Raw genomic sequence first — 18,376 nt, 5'->3', positions numbered from 1 at the left:
CCCCTTAATATGAGCTTATTTTTTCGTTCCTGCAGGACTCTTGGGCTGAAAGCATGACAGATAACACAAGAGTCCTGCAGGTGCGAAGGTCCCAGGCAATAAACACAAGAAGTGTGACCGTCTGTCAGAGACATCTTCTGACAGCACTTCTTAAAGCCTGAGACCTTAGTGTCCTTCGACATAACTGTGTCGATGAACACCAGTAACACAATCACACACAAAAACACTCAGTCCAACAAATTAAATTAAATTAACCAGGGAAAATACACAGTCACACACAAACAATCCCTGACAGGAAAAAATGTAGGGAGGGGAAGGCCTAAGGCCTGACTAGGGACAAGGGAATATTTACTCAAAAAGAAGGGAACACTGACGGGAATAGGGCTAAAGTGAGTCGATAATTAACAAAAATACAACATATATATATAAAGTTAAAGGGGGGTAGACGAAAAGTCTCTAAAAAGTTCACTTACCAAGAGCTGGTAAAAGAAGGCACCTCGTTAGCGAAGCGGCAAACGAGATCTGTGTAATCTCTGCCTTGCATCATGGGATATAGGGTTGCCTCGAGCTGGTAAAATTAGCTCTCGAGCTTAGCAAGTGCCGAGTTGGAACCCATCCAGCAAGAATGAAGGCGAGATTGACAACTTAACATCAAGTGTTAAAAAATGAAATGATCTGTTAAAGAGTAATACAAGTGAAAAAGCAACAGTAATGGTATGATACACAACTAAGCAGAGCAATGTTAAAGGTTTCCAATTCCTTGTTACCACTTCCCCAACCTTTGGTCCTTTCACTACAGCATACTACAAGATCTATTCAAATGCTTTCCCTGTCTTTTTTTCACTCATTTCCCCTAGAAACTTTATGCACCATAGCAAAATTCTTGCTCAAATATAAAACTATGTCAAATAGTGCAATAAACAAAACAGTTATAAGCTGTAAAATTAACCTACATGGCTTAGCCACAGATGTAAATATTGCAAACACACAGAAGCTCAGCGTTCAGCCGCACCACATTGTGCAGAAAGCTCCGCATTTGACACTGAAGTGAAGCAGTGTTCCGCTTTCGCCAGTGGTGGTTCCACTCTTCATTCTCTGATTGGCTCCTAAATCACAATTATAGCCAATAGGCAAACAGAGAGTAAGGGAGCCAGTCATAATTATAGCCAATAGGCAAACAGGGAGTAAGGGAGCCAGTCATAATTATAGCCAATAGGCAAACAGGGAGTAAGGGAGCCAGTCAGAGAATAATTCTGATCTTAGCATCCAATCAAAATGCCTAGTAAAACTCCATGGCTGCCTATAATGATAACCCCAAAGCAAGATCAACAAGAGAAAATAAACTTCTATCACTTCCCCCTTTGCTAAACGCAGTTGTGGCAAATTACATTTAAAGAGAGGGAGAAAAAAATAGAAGCAAAACAGTAGCATAGTAAATAAAAGTATTAACTGCAGGTATTGCAGTTAACTGCTGGTACTGCAGTTATTTGCTTTGCTACTGTTTTGTTTTTATTTTATTTTTTATCCCTCTCTTTAAATGCATAATGAAGCAACGTTTCTAAAGGTATAATTTCAGGTTAAATTGCATGGTTCGTAATTGTATGAAAACATTAAACAGCATATTTGCTTCTAGCTATACAGCTTTAGGGGCCTCCTGCACAATGAACAGCATTCCGATGTCAGTCAAGAGTTTAGCATCCACGAGCTATGAGGGGAAAAAGCCCCACAGTGCACTGCTTCACTAAGCCGAGTTTAACTTTTACATGGTTTGGTTTCACAAACTTCCTTTTGTTGGTTTAGTGTGCCAGTGTCTCTCTCTGTCTTTATCTTTTTACAAGTTTTAAAGATTGTATTGAAAATATATTGTAACTGTTTCAGCCAGGATTCCTTTGCCAATCCAAGAGTATTGTAGGTGTGACTGTATTGTGGTTGACTGAGAATTTTAGATGAACAGTGTTTTACAGCAAATAGTTGTGCATCAAAATATTTCTGCTTTCAAGCTGTTTTCATTTTTACATTCTTTGTGGTCTGCATTTTGTTGCACCACTGTTAGTTATTGTTTTCTTTCATTTACCTGCTAGATAACCACACTAATCAGTAGAGTGACCCTTTAAAGACACAACCCACAAGAATAAGGTTTCAGCAGAACATATTGAGATGCTGCAGTTAGAAGGATACCCTTCATAATTTAGTCACAGTACACAGAATACAACAAAAGATGTTCATGTACAGTAAGCTACACCCATTAACCAAAGTGTTCAAGTTTATATTTTTCATATAAACAGAAGTAATGACCTTGAGTTATGACAAAATAATTGCACTGTAAAGTTCCTGTAAAGCTACCCGTGAACAAAATGAAATTTGAACACTAGGGGACAATTGTGGGAAGATGCCATAATGGTGAAGGCTTTTACCATACAGACACAAGGTGCAGGATTTGATTCTCACATGGTGTAATTAGCTAGACTTAAAATGGCCCATAAACACAATTAACCTAGTACTAATCTACGAAGCTACCTCTCAACCTCCTAGAGTAAGAATCTGGACAAAACCAATAGCCAAACATAATGTGGAGATGCAACCACAAAAATAGGGACAATTTATAAACTTAAAAAGTTGGTAGAATAACAACTTTTGTGTCACCATACATGTTCTGAAGGTTATGATGTCTGTAACTCAAATTTCTGTCATTATATTATTTCATTCCTCTGTGATTTGCCAGAAAACTACATATTTTATGAGGAATACACCAAAAACATGAGGCAAAAATGTGGGCATTCTGCAAAATTCTGGGCAGCTGAGAGGTATGACAAGGGTGAATAAGTGTGTGCGTGCATGTGCGTGTGTGCGCGTGCATGTGTGTGTGCTTGAGGTTTTTCTATATGATTGAGCCACTGTCTTTTTTGCTTCTACATCTGTGTGTGTACACATGTAAATGTCTGTGTCTGTAAGAGGTTGAGTGTTTTATTACATACTTACATATGGTGTATTTTGGTTGAAAGGCCATGGCCAAGGTACACTTTCACGCAGTGCAAATATAGGGTGTTCCACATTTTGACTGTTACACATTGCTATGGTCTGTGTGCCACATTGGCCAATTTACAGGCTGAGACCTATGGACAGAAGAGCAACTGGTTCAACAAGTGCCCTAGGCCGGTAGTATGAACCACTGGTGCTCCACCTCTCTCGGCTCTTAAAGTGAAGAGAAAAAAAGCTTCATGTGACTAGATATAATAGACATCCACCCTACCTCCAGCCCCAGCCACTCAGGTCCCATTTCTGTGCCCTGCCCCTAACCCTCATTCAACTTATTTTAATAAATAAATAAATAAATAAATAAAAAGAGGCTTCTATTAAGCTGTAGCAAACTGTAAGCTACAACAGTTTATACCTTGCTTGCACAAAGACCAAGTGCTACAGCACTCATGTTTTAATTAAAAAAAAAAAAATAAACTGTAGCAAACTGGACCACTCATGGAGTCCTACAGTGTTCAGGTTTGACTGCAAAAACAATGCTGGCTTTTAAAAGCCATACTGCATTACAGAAAGATTGGGATCAATTGACTGCACTCTCAACACTTTGCGCCAGAGGTCATTGTCTCTCTTGCCCAGCCCTATATACACTACTGAAAAGAGATTGCAAATAACAGCTAAACACTGTAATTGTAATACAAAAAAGCCTCTCTGAAAAGAGTAGTACTTTCTAATACAAATTAACTTGCCAGTGACCCCTCAACTCCACATTCTTCTGTCTACTTTTATTCATGGTATATCTATCAAAATGTATTTCTTGTATAGTTGTCTTAGGTTCCAAAACTAATAGCAACTATTTACATCTGCATTTTTTTCCAAGTATGATGCATAATGCATTACTCGTATAACATTTAAAGTGCCTAATGAGTATATTCTACATAATACATGTAGTACAGAGATTATGTTCTACAATAATTGTTTGGAACTTTTCTCCTTGCATTTCTAAACAAAAGGGGCTATGCCTAGTTAGACCTTCCTGTAAAGACATGCACATAAAACAATTAAATAAGTTATCAGAATTAATTCAAGGAATATACACACAACTCTCTTGAAACAGAAGGACAGAATGGGCATGCAAAAGATCCCATAATATTCTAGCACTTCTCACAGGACATTGTTCCTGGATAGTCCTGGCAAACAGCCTTGACCCTCCCCCCCCCCCCCCGACAATATAGGAGCAGGAACAGTGAATAATTTGTTCCAGGCCATGACAAATCCACACTGCTCCTCCTGAATCCCTGAATTGACTACTAGATGAAGACTCCCTTCCAGCACCCCAGCAATATGTTTTTCCAAGAAGGCTGGATGATCCCACTACATCTGGAATTCCCCCTCATCTTCCTTTTCTAAAAATGGTGATCGCTACCAGCATTCTATGCAACAGGAAGAACAAATGTTAATCATGACAACCCAGTGTCCATTTGCCTCATCATTTGCTGTACAATCTCCTCCACTCCTGCAGCCTTATAGCAATGGAATTGTTTATTTGCTGTGGTGACCTTATCAAATGAGATTCATACAATTCCACCACATGTCAGAGAAGGACATGTGCAACAGATGCAATAGCTCCTCAAAGTTTTCCTTCCTTCTAACAACACTGTTTCCAGTCAAGGTCAGTGCCGCTCCACTCTTGCAGCCTGGGCAATACTCTGCCGATTTCTCTAGACTCAGAGAGTGTGTCAGAACCTCTAAGAGCCGTTGAAAGTCATTCCCCACATCCTCACCAAACTCCTCTCACTCATGGGCCTTGCCTTTATAAATACCACAGCTGCCGCATATCTGGACTGTCAGTACTCAGTCAAATTCACAGACTCCCCTCCTGGCAGTCTATGAAAGGCCTCTTTCTTCGATTTGATGACTGTCCTCACCACTGGTGTTGACTAAAAGATCCTAGGATTAGTACCATGATAAGCACTGACCACTTTTTAGCCAAAGCTCTAATGCTGAGACTATAACTTAGCTAAAATTAGTTGACACCTCTCTTGACCAGAGAGTGTTCAGATGCCACAACTATATATTCAATCACTGATCTTTGCCCAAGGTGCTTTTATGAATATCCTTGTGTCTATATTACACATTTCATAATAAACACTTCTAGGAACTGTTCACCCTGCATTAATTATGTGGTTCCTGAGTTGTGTTATCTGTGTGCATTATCAGGGGTTACGTCCCATGTTATAACATTTTCAGTGGTAAATGCAACGTGCCCTACATTGTTAAGTAGGTTTAATTGATTTCACAATGGGAAATGTTTACAATATGAGACATTATTTATTAATTATTTATTTATTTATTTAACGTTTGTTTATTTCTGTCCAAGCTAACTTTTATACAGACATGGAAGGAGACAGAAATCTCACCAAGTAAGGACGGGCACAGTGAAGGAGAAGAAACCTGAAAATATCCATGGTCCATAAAACCAAACTATTAATTTCTTTCCAATTCATGTATTAAAACTTATTTATCACTACCGTAAAGGAAAACATATTAGTAACATTTCAGCAAATACACTATGGTGCCACGTGGGTTTCTGCACACCACATAATTTTTCCTAATTTACTCACTGCTCGTGTGATTCTCATGTCACTATTTCACTTGTCAATGTTTACGTTTTCTCGAACTTAAAATGTGAAACCACAAACTTTGTTCTTTCATCTAACAGATAATTGCCTTATCTTTGTTGAATCTTGCACAACTGCAATTGACAGAAATATTACAACTGGACCCTAAAATCTGTGGATACCTTTTCTTGTACAAAACGGTTTACTATTTTTGACAGGAAGGCAACATGATTAACACATATATACTTAAATAACTGCACTTAACCTTGCTATACAAATGTAGTTAACAACGGTTAATTAAGAGTCGGACATACTGTTTCGCTATTCACAGTTCATTGAAGAGTCAGAGATCACAACACTTGCATAACTCACTCCCATTTTGGTCAAATCTTTGCACAAAACATACTCTGGATAAGACAGTGTACTTGGTGCATCCTGAGTAAATCAGTGTTATACAAATTAAGAGAAACTTATTTTCATGACTATGCTGAAGATGCCAAACAGGATATTACTATAAACATCTGCTATGCTGTCAAACAGGATATTACTATAAACATCTGCTATGCTGTCACACTTATAACAGGTATAGTGGCATTCCTTTCTGCTTGCAACCCACAACCCATACCATGTTACACATATGAAACTAGGAAGCGAGTACTCTATCTCACTGATGAACTTCAGGATCATCAGGACAGCTGTAGGCAAAGCTCAATTGATGTGCCAAGCAGGGAAATGTGAGAACTTTATACTGACTGCATACAATGCCGAGAGGTAAAAACACAAAAAGCAACCTTCTGTAGCTTACAGCAGGAACCTATCTTAAAGGGACAAATCTCTAGAAAATTCAGCCATGCTGACTCCACAACTTACCTGTTATGACTTAGATTGAGGACTAGCATATTTCTAGAGTTTTCCAGCTCTCTTGGACATTCTGTCAGCTGATTATAGCTGAGATCCTGCAGGAAAAAAGTAAAATGACAGTGTTCATTACATTGTGCCAAAACAATGCAATTGGAAAAAGAAACAATTAATAACCTTGTCTTTCTTTTCACAGGTTCTGTGTGTCACTACATTTTAAAACAGTTATACTTAGTCAAGTCTTTAAATCGTTAAATCTACAAAGTACAAACTTAAGCTAAAAATGTTTCCTTCTAGGTTTTCCCAGTCATTCACATGTTAGGACTTCCAGATTTGGGCAATGTGCCACATCTTGTTGCAATTATAAATCATCAGTAATTTTCCATGAGTTTAAAAGAAAAGTAATCTCATGTCTGGATAAATGTGACATTACAGTACATTAAACTGAATTCCTCACACTTCTACAAAGTTACAGTATGGATCTTTATTTAGTACTAATGTTATACTGTTTTCTTAATGACATGACTTCATTTGCGGAGTGCAAAAGGTATAATCATAAGTTCATAGGTTGGTACTAGGCTATCGGCCCTAGGGCCTATACAAGCCTAGCCATAACAATTCCCTGGCTATTTCTTCCCAGAATATTTACTTCCCTGGTCCACTGTCTAGCAGGGTGACTAATGTGATCCCCGGGTTGAATTTCTTATCTCCCATCCAATCGTCAAGGTTCCTTTTGAAGAGGGCCAAAGAGGTGCTCAGCTGGACAGGTATAGGCAGTCTATTCCAGAGTATGGGGAGTCTCTGGGTCAGGAACCTATCCCTCCAGCATGTTTTGTTCATTGTGAAGACCAGGTTTAGATCCCTGGAGCGTGTGGCTCTGAGGGATTGGGATTTCTTTAAGTGTAGCATGTCCAACAGGTCTGGGTTTGACATGGCCTTGTATGTTAAGCAGAGATGGCCTCTGAGTAGGCGACATGCGACAGAGTACAGCTGGAGTTTTTTTTAGATGGTCAGCATACGGCATCTGCTTTAGGCTTGCGACTCTTTCTGTGGCCTTTCCAGTTGTTGCAGATGTCTTGTGAGGTACATACCAAACAGGGAGTTGTACTGTATAAATGGGTCTAATGAGGGATGAGTACAGTGGGAAATTACCTCCTTTTTTCTGGATGAAAAGCCCTTAGTGATGAGGAGTGCCACATAGGATTTCCTGACTGTTGTGATGATGTGGTTATCGAAGGTGAGACCACTGTTTACCTGTGTCCTTAAGTCCCTTACCACACTTTCGGTGTTTAGTGTACTGCCACTTATGTGGTAATTCATGGGTACATGCTTTTTCTCCAAGGGAATAACTATACATTTCTTGGCATTGAGCTTGAGCCCACGGCTCTGGCACAAGCATCTTATTCTGTAAGGCCCTTTTGTAGAATATCCACATCATTTAGTGATTCAATAATGGCACCTAGTTTGCAATCATCTGCGAACTTTGTTAGTCAGAGTCACTTAGTGCTGGCCTGTACTTCAGAGAAGTAGATGCCAAACAAGAGCGGTCCCAGGACTGAACCCTGAGGTACTCCACTTGTCACTTGTCTGGAGCTGGATGTTGAGTCAGCTACTTTTACAGTGTGGGTTCTGTCAGTAAGCCAGTTGGCAACCCATCGAGTAACGTAGGGATTAATGCCCAGCTTAGTAAGTTTATCTACGATTCCAGAGTGGGGGATGGTGTCGAAGGCCTTGGCGAGGTCTAGATAGGCTGTGTGGACCGCCTTGCCCTCGTCCACGGCTCTGGAGACTGATTTGAGAAGTCAGTCAGGTTGAGGAGACAAGATCGGTCCTATACGAAACCAAACTGGGTGGGGTCCAGTGTTTGAAGGTTGCCAATGTCTTTGTTTATAAGTTCCATGATAATGCTTTCCATGGCTTTGCAGATCAGGCTCATCAGACTGATAGGACGATAGTTCCCAGGATCCAAGGTGGATCCCACCTTGTGGAGTGGGATAACTATAACTGTGCACCACTCATTGGGCACAAAGCCTAAGGTGAGGCAATGATTAAACATGGCTGTTAGGTGAGGTGCCAGTTCATTTTGTAGTTCATGTAGTACACAGCCTGGGATGTCAATTGGTCCCATGGATGCTGTATTCTTAGGTTTGGAGAGTGCATTTTTTACCTGTGTGGTCGTGATTACCGGAATATGGCAATATTTTGGTATTGAGATGGGCCCTTTAGGGGGTGAGAGGGGGGTGAAGTTAGCACTGAATCGATCTGCCAATATCCTTGGGATCAGTGTATTTAATGCCATTCTGTTGTAGCTCAGAGCAGATCTGAGCATTGCCATTTAGATTCTTGACATAACTATAGAATGTCTTGTGGTTGTCCTTGGAATCTTATTGTGGTTGTCCTTGGAATCTTATTGTGGTTGTCCTTGGAATCTTTGGCAATTTTACTTTCTTAACTATCTTTGGAGGATTTTATGAGGGATCTCAGCTTCTTACTGAGGCAGGTAAGGGAGTATTTTGCATCCTGGGATGTTCCTCTTTTCTACAACAGTTTCTTCCTTTTGTTGTATAGTTTGTTTATGGCAGGGGACCACCAGATTGTCTTCCTTTTTTTGGAAGAGAACGTCTTGGTCATATTTGGAATGGCACGATTCTTGCACGAGTTGATGTGCTTGTACAGTGCCTTAGTGTAGGATTCAACAGTCAAACTTTCAGTTCCCATCTGCATAGGTGTCATGAAGTTTGTCACTTCTGATTTGAGTAGCATGAAGTTAGCTTTGGAGAAGTTTTTTATGGACGTTTCCCTACTGGGGGGGTGGGGGTGGGATGATGACATCAAGGGTGATTAGCTTATGGTCAGACCTGACCAACGACAGGGTGACCACTGATGTGGAGCATTGATCTCCCATGTTGGTAATGACCAGGTCTAGGATATTTGAGCCCCTGGTGGGACTATGGATTAGTTGATCCAGGGCATTGGAATTTATGAATTCCAAAAACCGTTGGGCAAAGGTGTTGGTACCCGAGTAGTTTTCCTAATTAATGGTAGGGTAGTTAAAATCACCCAGTATTAGGGTGTTAGGTTGGATCTTAATATTTTGCAGTATGTTTAGAAAGGTGTAGTGAGAATCTCAGGGCATGGTGGGGGATCTGTAGCAAGCTACAATTTGGATTGTGGTCTTACCTAGTGTTAGTTGCACCTGTAGAATTTCAGATGCATAGTGTTGGGCAACTAGCCTGGAGGTGTGAATATCCTTGGTGAGTAGGGACACTCCTCCGCCTTTAGTATTTTGTTCCTGGTTTGGTGGCCGAAAAGTGTGGTAAGAGTTATAGCCTGGTATTGCAGGGGTGCTCTCTGGATCCTTGAACCAGGTCTCAGTTACTGCACATATATCGATGTTCTCCATTTTTAGGAATGCCTCGAAAGAGTGCATTTTGAGGTTTAGACTTTTAGCACTGAGTAGCATTACCTTCAGATTTTCAGATACAGGGGAAAATGCATATTGCATTAAAGTCAATATTTAATATTTTTAATAGGAATTATTTTATAGGACATTTAAAAGGGAAGTTCACATAGGCATGCATACACACGCACACACATGCATGGGCATACACAGACTGTCGCCTCTACCACCATATACTCAAGGAAACAAACTAAGATTTATACAAGTATCCGAGCTTTATTTCATACAGCATTTTTAATGTTGAAGATTTTATAAAAATGTTAATTACTTTCACAGGTTAATGTTTTTCAATGAAACACAGAATTGAATTGCAAAAATGTATGTACATAAGACTGCTGAGTTACTGGTGACAGAAATTCAGGCATATTTAAAATAGGATTTGCTGATAACATCTGCAGTGTGTAAAATGTAGAGTTTATGAATATTTAACAGTAAATAAAATGTTGTGTCTGCACTGGAAGATGCAGTACAAGAAAATAGTTATTTCTTATGTATAAATGTGGACCCTTTAGTTATTAAGAAGTATTTTTGTTTTTAATCTGCTGCATTTCTAAAGAGGACAAAATAGAGAGTATTCAGATTTCCTGGTAGAATGTGATTTTTACAAACTGCATTTGTTAACAAATGCAATCAACAAGTAGGTTACATGTTTAACAGGGACATTTTAGTAAACACTCTAGTTAAATAAAGGATTATATCTGTGCTTTGAAACACCAGAATATTAAATTACACCACTCAGTGTGGTCATAGACCAAATTATTCAAAATAGCATTAATGCCAAGGGGAAGGAAATATGCAAATTATTTGGGAAAACCTGTTTTCACTGAATTCACATTCTTTCTTATTGCCACATGGTAAACATCAAAGATAAACTTAAATCAGCCGTAAATTTAATGAATCAGCATTACAAGAGGACAGGTTTGTTCATACAAATGTACAGTAAAGAGTAATTTCCTGAAAAGCTTTCACAGGGTAGAGGCATAAAGGCAAGGTAGGCATATCTCCTAAAAATAATTATTATGTATTGACCACAGGAAATGCTTCACTGACTTCAGAGTAGAGTGAAAAGCAATCATGGTTTAACTTATAATCCAGACAAAAGGCTAGAAAAGTTAATAAATCCACAGGAATAGGTGCCAAAAGGAACTTGAACCAAAATAAACACCAGTTCAGAGAACAAGCTGTATGAACAAACAATTATATAATAAAGCTCGAGGGAAGCTGGTTTATTAACGTTTCCAATGCACATACGTTTTCGTCCAAAATACAATGTGTAATCCCCTAATTGCCTTATATGCCACCTCATAGAACTGTCAACCAATCGCATCTTTATTCCAATCAATAATTCAATAAAAACTTTTTTAAAAAAACTTTCAAAAGGTGTTAACTTTCCACTTTTGTTACCTATAAATAGTTTAAACTTTATATAAACCAATAAATAACTTCTAATACATGCTTATAATTTATTACATAAATAGTTAAATGTACACAATTTTTAAAAAATTAGTTTACATTTAACTATTTATGTAATAAATTATAAGCATTTATTAGACGTTATTTATTGGTTTATATAAAGTTTAACTATTTATAGGTAACAAAAGAGGAAAGTTAACTTTTGAAAGTTTTTTTAAAAAAAGTTTTTATTGAATTATTGATTGGAATAAAAATGTGATTGGCTGACAGTTTTATGAGGTGGCATATAAGGCAATTAGGGGATTGCACACTGTATTGTCTGATGAAGTCTTTTGGACGAAAATGTATGTGCATTGGAAACGTTAATAAACCAGCTTCCCTCGAGCTTTATGGTGTAATTGTTCGTTCATGCAGCTTGTTCTCCAAATTGGTGTTATTTTGTGGTTTATTAAGGCTAGAAAAGTTAACACTGTTCTAAATTCTAGCCACAGTTGAATAAATTAGTAATAACCAAGGGAAAACAAATGGTTTTAACAGGAAATAAATCTGCTGTTTCCGTTATTAATTAGCTACAGTTAAAATCTAGGCATGAAAGTAGGATAATCTGTTATATGGTTGAAATATTTAAAGCTATAAAGTTTTGTGTGCTTACAATGAAAACCAAGTGAGATATTCCAGTTATGCAGGTCAGAAGATTCAGGGTTAGATTCCTTGCTAACAACTAAATACTATTCTGACACACAAGAGATTAGGTGCTTGGCAATACATAGTAATTCCCAGTAAACATATTTTTTGTGTGTCAGGAAATCACAAAGAATGTTATCATGCTTATTCCATGGTTTGTGAAGAGAGACTGACACAAGTTTTACACACAAATTTCAACATTGGTAAAGTTGTGGGCAGACATATAGAAACATTCGCTCATGCAGAGTGTAGGAAACAACAAGAATTGGTAACTGCTTTAAACTGTACTCTATGCCAAGATCCTTTTACACAAAATGTGTGAATTTCCACAAAAAGCAATTTTCCTTGAAATTGCAAGATATTTAGAGGAGATAACATGCTAAAGGCAGTTTTCATGTTCAGATTTTTCCTGTACGAGTTTAATGGTGTTTTATTAGTAGTCCTCAAATCTTTTTGAAGAAAATATAAACAAAATAGGGCTAATCAATTAATCGATCAATTAGAGGGAAAGGGAGAAAGGGTAATCTAGTTGCAAAAGGTTAGAAAACAGTGGAAATGCATTCAAAATCATGAGACAAAATGTAGCAGGACTACATGTACAGTTGATTATTATACATCAAAGAGCACAAAGGATATTTTTGTGTCTGCTCATAAGGGGACAGTTAGAAGTATGAAACGCTTCTAGTGGTTGTAGTTTTATTTTATAGTCATACTGATACAGGAATTAGTTTATTTTATTAAAGGATTTAAATGGTTTCTTCTCCTGAAGAAAAGGGTGCCAGCAATAAGTCTACAAGTTGGTACAGAGGGTTAAGGCTGTGTATTGTAGTTCCTGTGGTACAAAGTTTGATTCTCTAAATTCTCATTTGTCTACTGGGTGACCTTGGACAAATTACTTAACCAGACACTGCTTTCAGATCATTTCTGCAAAAGGAATGGCGTGTCCAGTGAACCTAGTCAATAAATGGGTACGATTAGGCACAACAATATCTTTTTAGAATTCTATTAGTAGAATGTTCACTTACATTTACCAGATAGTTTTCATGATATGCGCAATATCTGTATATGATTTTTACAGTATGCATAGAACATGCATATTTTTTGCCACATGTACAAGATGTGCATATGATTTTCATAATATGCACAGCATGGGCATGTGGTCACACAGTTTCATAGCTAACAATACTCAAACAGCAGATTAAAGGGTGAAGTGATGTGTTTCATTGTAACTTGTTGGTTAAAATGTTTACCGCTAACTGAGGAAACAAGCAGTAAAGATTTAATGAAATTTACAAAATTGTAGACCAGACTTTAATGGACAAGATACAATGGAATATTGGAAATAAAAGAATACCACCAGGATATTGCAAATTATGTTTAAAAGGTAACAGGATATAAAGGATTTGACTTTAATATATGTGAGGACAAAAGGAGAAGAAAATTATGTTACAGATTGGCTTATGAATGTGAACAAATGAGGAATGGATGCAAAATGTCTGCTATATGCAGAAGGATTCATGGAGGTCAAGTTCTGATCTTTGTGACATGCAGTCAAATAGAGGAATATTTCTGGAGTTAGCACAGGTAAACGAAATGCATTAATTCTCAGTGAGAAATGGAAGAATTTGTGAGAAAATACTGCACAGTCATATCAGGTAGTGAAATGAGACTAAAATCATCTTGGTATATCTTATAGTTGTAAATATCCTGTATGCCAACGGAGCTGATGGCTCACCAAAGAATGGATAAACAAGGTTTGATTTTTTTAAAGAGCTTTTAGTTGTAGTATTTATGATTCTAATCTTGTTATGCTTCATGTGTAGGGCATTAATGAAACAGTCCAGAAAAGGTACCAGGGAATTATGCAATACATATGCATATGAGTGCACGGAGCGAGTCAATTCAAGCCCACCAGCCAGTCAGTGTTTCTAACCTAGAGTTCACTTTTCCTGCACCTTATGTCTATCTTACTGAGTTATTTCTTAGTATAAAACTGAAGATAAAATGTTCAGAAGGTTATCTGAAGTAGCTTAGACTCAAGATCTCTTGCATTCACTTTCTCAAGTCAATAAGAGTTTGATTTATTGATAAAGGATAAATGAAAAGGAGAACTGTTACACAAAGTGGGACACCTCCACTGAAATATAAAAATACACAAGTATCAGGACAGATATTCTCTAGTAGAATTATTTCAGACATTGCAACTGACAAAATTGATTTTTGTATATCAGACCAGAAATGTTTACAACAAACTATATAATGTTGCAAACTTTGATTGCCTTGCTAATGCTGCTTTGTTCTGAATCAAAGGAATGACTTTGGTCTGTTCTCTATTCCAGGATGAATGCAGCTTTCTTTTTGTAACTATGCAAATGAAGCCACAGAAAAGTGCAGAGTACATGAGAAATATGCTGACTGACATATATGCTCATCATCTCTGAATAATAACTGTACATTTCTACTGTCAATCTAAAATGTATACCATGATTGGAAGGAATGTTCCAGAAGACTCTGTCCATGTATTTAGATCTGCAATAATCTGCTGTGTATGTGTGTGTGTGTGTGTGTGTGTGTGTGTGTATATATATATATATATATATATATATAAAGCTTATGTATTTTCCTGAACTACTTTCAATGTCTTACTGTTTTTATACCAACAGCAGATGGAGATAAGAAGAGGATCTTATTTTTAACACAGATGTTGACCCAATGGGTATCAGTTAGTAGCCAGACTAGGCTCTTCACTATTTTTCTAATCTTAGTATTTAAAAATATTTCTGAAAAACATAGCACCATTATCTCTTCACAGCAAAATGGCAAAACATTTAATTCTACATTAACATCTGTTGTACAGTCAGATGAAGGAAGAAGATAAAGTTAATGACAGAATGACAGCTCTCATTTCACTGATAGGAAAAAGCTTAATTCTTCCAGACAGCAAATGAAGTCATAAGCCCCCGACTCCAAACTTTCCTTCTCAAGTCCAGCAAAGGAAATGCAGTACGTATGCATATAACAGGTTCATAGGTGATTACTAGGCTAATGGCATCAAGAGACCTTTTTAAGACTACGTTTTCCCATTTGTAAAACGACAGGATAAATTACCCAAGGGTATCTAGTTTGGTGTAGGTAGCAGAGCATTTACAAGCTGCCTCTGTCCAACAAGGGCAGAGGTGTCAGCCTAGGTATAAATTTCCAATTTCCTCATCCACTGGTTTAGGTTGCATTTGAAAAGGGTCAGGTACGAGCTCTGCTTCACATGGATGGGTAGCCTGTTCCAGAGTAAGGATAGTCTCTTGCGATACATGCTTCTCCCTCAAACATGTTCTACTGATGTTGGAAGCAAGGTTTAGGTCCTTCAATTGGGTATTTCTAATGCTGCTAAAAATTATGGTTGTGCAGCAAGTCCATCAGTGTTAGATCAGTTGACTCCTTGTAAGCCAGGCACAGATCATTTCTCAGGAGTCTGTACGAGAAGGAGTACAAATATGAGGCGTTGAGGCAGTCTGTGTATTCCATGTGGCTAATGCCTTGTTTTCTTTATATGAGGAACCTCTGTGGGCATACCAGATGTTGCATATGCCTGGTTAGGTACACAGTGAAGGGAGCACTGTACTCAATAAGTGGCCTAAAAAAGACCGAGTACGGTGGGGCAATGACATCCTTGGACCTGGATGCCACAAGCTGTACAATACAGAATGGTTTCCTTACAACAGCAGATACACGGTCAAAGGCCAAGTCACTGTCTATATGGTCCCAAGTTCCTAACTACTGGGTCTACTATTAGTGGTGTATTGTCTATGTGGTAATCCCCCAATGTAGCAGACTTTCCAGATGATACTATTATACATTTTTTGATACTCAGTTTTAGATCATAACCCTGGCAACAATTGGTTTGCAACAAGCCTTCTTGGAGGATATTAGTGACCTTGAGGGATTCTATGATTGGATATTAGTGACCTTGAGGGATTCTATGATTGCACTGAGCTTACAGTCATCTGCAAACTTGGTCATACATTTGCTTTGGTTTCTAAAATGTAGATACCAAAAAGGAACAGCCCCAGCACCGAGTCCTGAGGGACCACACTAGTGGCCAACATTTTTCTGAATGCAGAGTTCATTTATCCTAACTTCCTGTGTCCTCTAAGCCAGTTGGCTATTGAATGGGTAATGTAGGGGTTTACTCCTAGTTTTAAGAGTTTGCTGACAATGCCTTAATAGGGAAGAGTGTTGAATGCTTTGGCCAGGTCAAGATAGGTAGTGTGTAACATTTTGTCTTTGTCTATAGTTTTGGTGACTTTGAAGATGTCCAACAAATGGAGTTGGCATGATCTACCTTTGATAAAACCAAATTGTGCTGGATTCCATGTCTGAAGGTTTTCTATGTCTTTAGAAAATCAATGATAATTCTTTTCCATGGCTTTATATATCAGGCTAGTCAAACTTATGAATCTGCAGTTAGCAGAATCACTAAATGGCCTGCCCTTTTGCAGAGAGACAACTGCTGCAGTTCTCCAGACATTATGCATAAAGCCAGTTAAGAGGCTAAGGTTGAACAGTGATTTTAGGGTGCTCAATAGGCCATGCTTCATGCTATTCAGGAGGCATCCTAGGATAAAACCTGGGTCCACAGATGCAGCATTTTTTTTTGCCATGGAGAATGTATTAAGGACTTGCTCACTAGGGATAGGCAAGGGTGTTATGGTCGAGGGTATTCTTTTGATTGATGTCAGAAAGAGAAAGTGGGTTGAAACTGGAAGCTAAATTTAATCAGCCAGAAGGTTTGCTATATTGTCTAGTTCTGTATAAGTGGTTCCATTTACAATTAGTTCAGCATACTGTTGTGTGTTATGTCTGAGGTTGAGACATAGCTAAGGAAGGTCTTGTAGTCATCCTTTGCTTGTGAGGCTAACTTTACCTCAAATTTGGGTTTGATGAACTTGATAAGATTTGAGAGTAGCTTACTTAGTTTGATGAAGTTTGATGAGTGGGTTTCTTGCCTTGCTGGGTAATAAACTTCCCAGCTTTGGCCATGGTTTTCTTTATTTTGTTATACAACTTGATGTTAGAATTCCAGCAGGGTGGCTTGTTCTTTGAATTTTTATTTTCTTTAAAAAAAAAATGTAGCTCTTCAATGTGAACAAAATGTAAATAACTTTTACAGTACTGATATCAATGACTGGTTATTAGAAATGAGAAAGTAGCAATAGTTTATCAATGGCAGGGGAGTCACACACACATGCAAGCGACTGCTCTCATACCATAGAAAGGCAGGGATCTGAGAGTATCAATGTTACCTCTTTGGGAGTTTCAGTGTTATCTCTTAGACACTAGCGGAAAAGTGGGTCAGGGAATATCAGTGTTAAGAAACTAGCACAGAAGTGCAATGAATTTCAGAAACGGTGCAAATATCTAGCCCTAATTACTGTTTATTGACAAGACCTCAAATATCTTAATAGGCTGTTCAGATGTGAAAAAGGGTAAGCAATAGATACATAAAGCATGTGTGTGTGTGTGTGTGTGTGTGTGTGTGTGTGTGTGTGTGTGTGTGTGTGTGTGTGTGTGTGTATATATACAGTATGTATGCATGTGTATTATGGGTATGTGTATCTGAATGGGTGCATGTATGTGTGAGTTATGCGAACATAGGGGGTGCCTTTGCTAATGCGATGCATGGGCTGCTGGGGAGAATACTAGCACAGCCAGGTCTGGCAGCACTAGTGTACGATTCAAGACATACTAGTGATTACTCACTGTGGCCATACCTCTTCCCTGAATTGCATTTTCTCTTCACTGCACTAAATGACTAACAATTAGCATAAGCAGTGAGCATTTTTTTTTCCTGTATCCCAGGGTAGGTAAAAGGGTGTTCCACAGCATAGTGGTAACAATAATGAAGTCATTTTCAGAAGACTGTCACAAGACAACAGGCTTGAGTAGAGTGCCAAAAATAGCCATTTGCCTCCTTCTGATGTGACACTGCCTGAAGGAAGAACAGCATCTCCTATGAACAAGGCCATGGAAGAGGAAGGAAATGACCAAGTTTCTCTTGGTATACAAAAGAAAAATACATTTGACTATATGGTAACACATCTGGCTGGCTGAAAGAATAAATTTACACATTGTATTTGGATTCTGTTGGATTGACTCATGGCAGAGATTCTTATCCAACCTAGTCATGCATAAGGAAATACAGTTCACTTGTGGAAAAAGCAGTGCTCCTGTCCTGGTTTACTCTACACACAATGCATGTAGTTTTACCTTGTGGAAGGGCCACGGCTGTTTATGTATTCTGTACAACATAACTATCTATTGAAAGCTAAGGTAGTCTCAAACTATAGACCAAGGTGCTTAAAAGGTATGA

General features: G+C 38.2%; 1 protein-coding gene across 1 annotated transcript in view; it reads right to left on the bottom strand.

Moving 5' to 3' along the window:
* The window catches only part of FLII (FLII actin remodeling protein), a 945,835-nt gene that overhangs the window by 817,194 nt on the left and 110,265 nt on the right, over window positions 1–18,376 (bottom strand). The window contains exon 5 of the mRNA XM_044089594.1: window positions 6,465–6,550. Within this exon, the coding sequence (XP_043945529.1) occupies window positions 6,465–6,550 (86 nt within the window). The remainder of the gene's footprint in view (window positions 1–6,464; window positions 6,551–18,376) is intronic.

Source organism: Protopterus annectens, chromosome 12.part0 (assembly GCF_019279795.1).
Source record: "Protopterus annectens isolate FY-2018-M chromosome 12.part0, PAN1.0, whole genome shotgun sequence".
In the NCBI taxonomy this organism is placed as follows: domain Eukaryota; kingdom Metazoa; phylum Chordata; order Ceratodontiformes; family Protopteridae; genus Protopterus; species Protopterus annectens.
The sequence above is the reverse complement of the archived record's forward strand: the minus strand, read 5'-3'. Positions and strand labels throughout refer to the sequence as shown.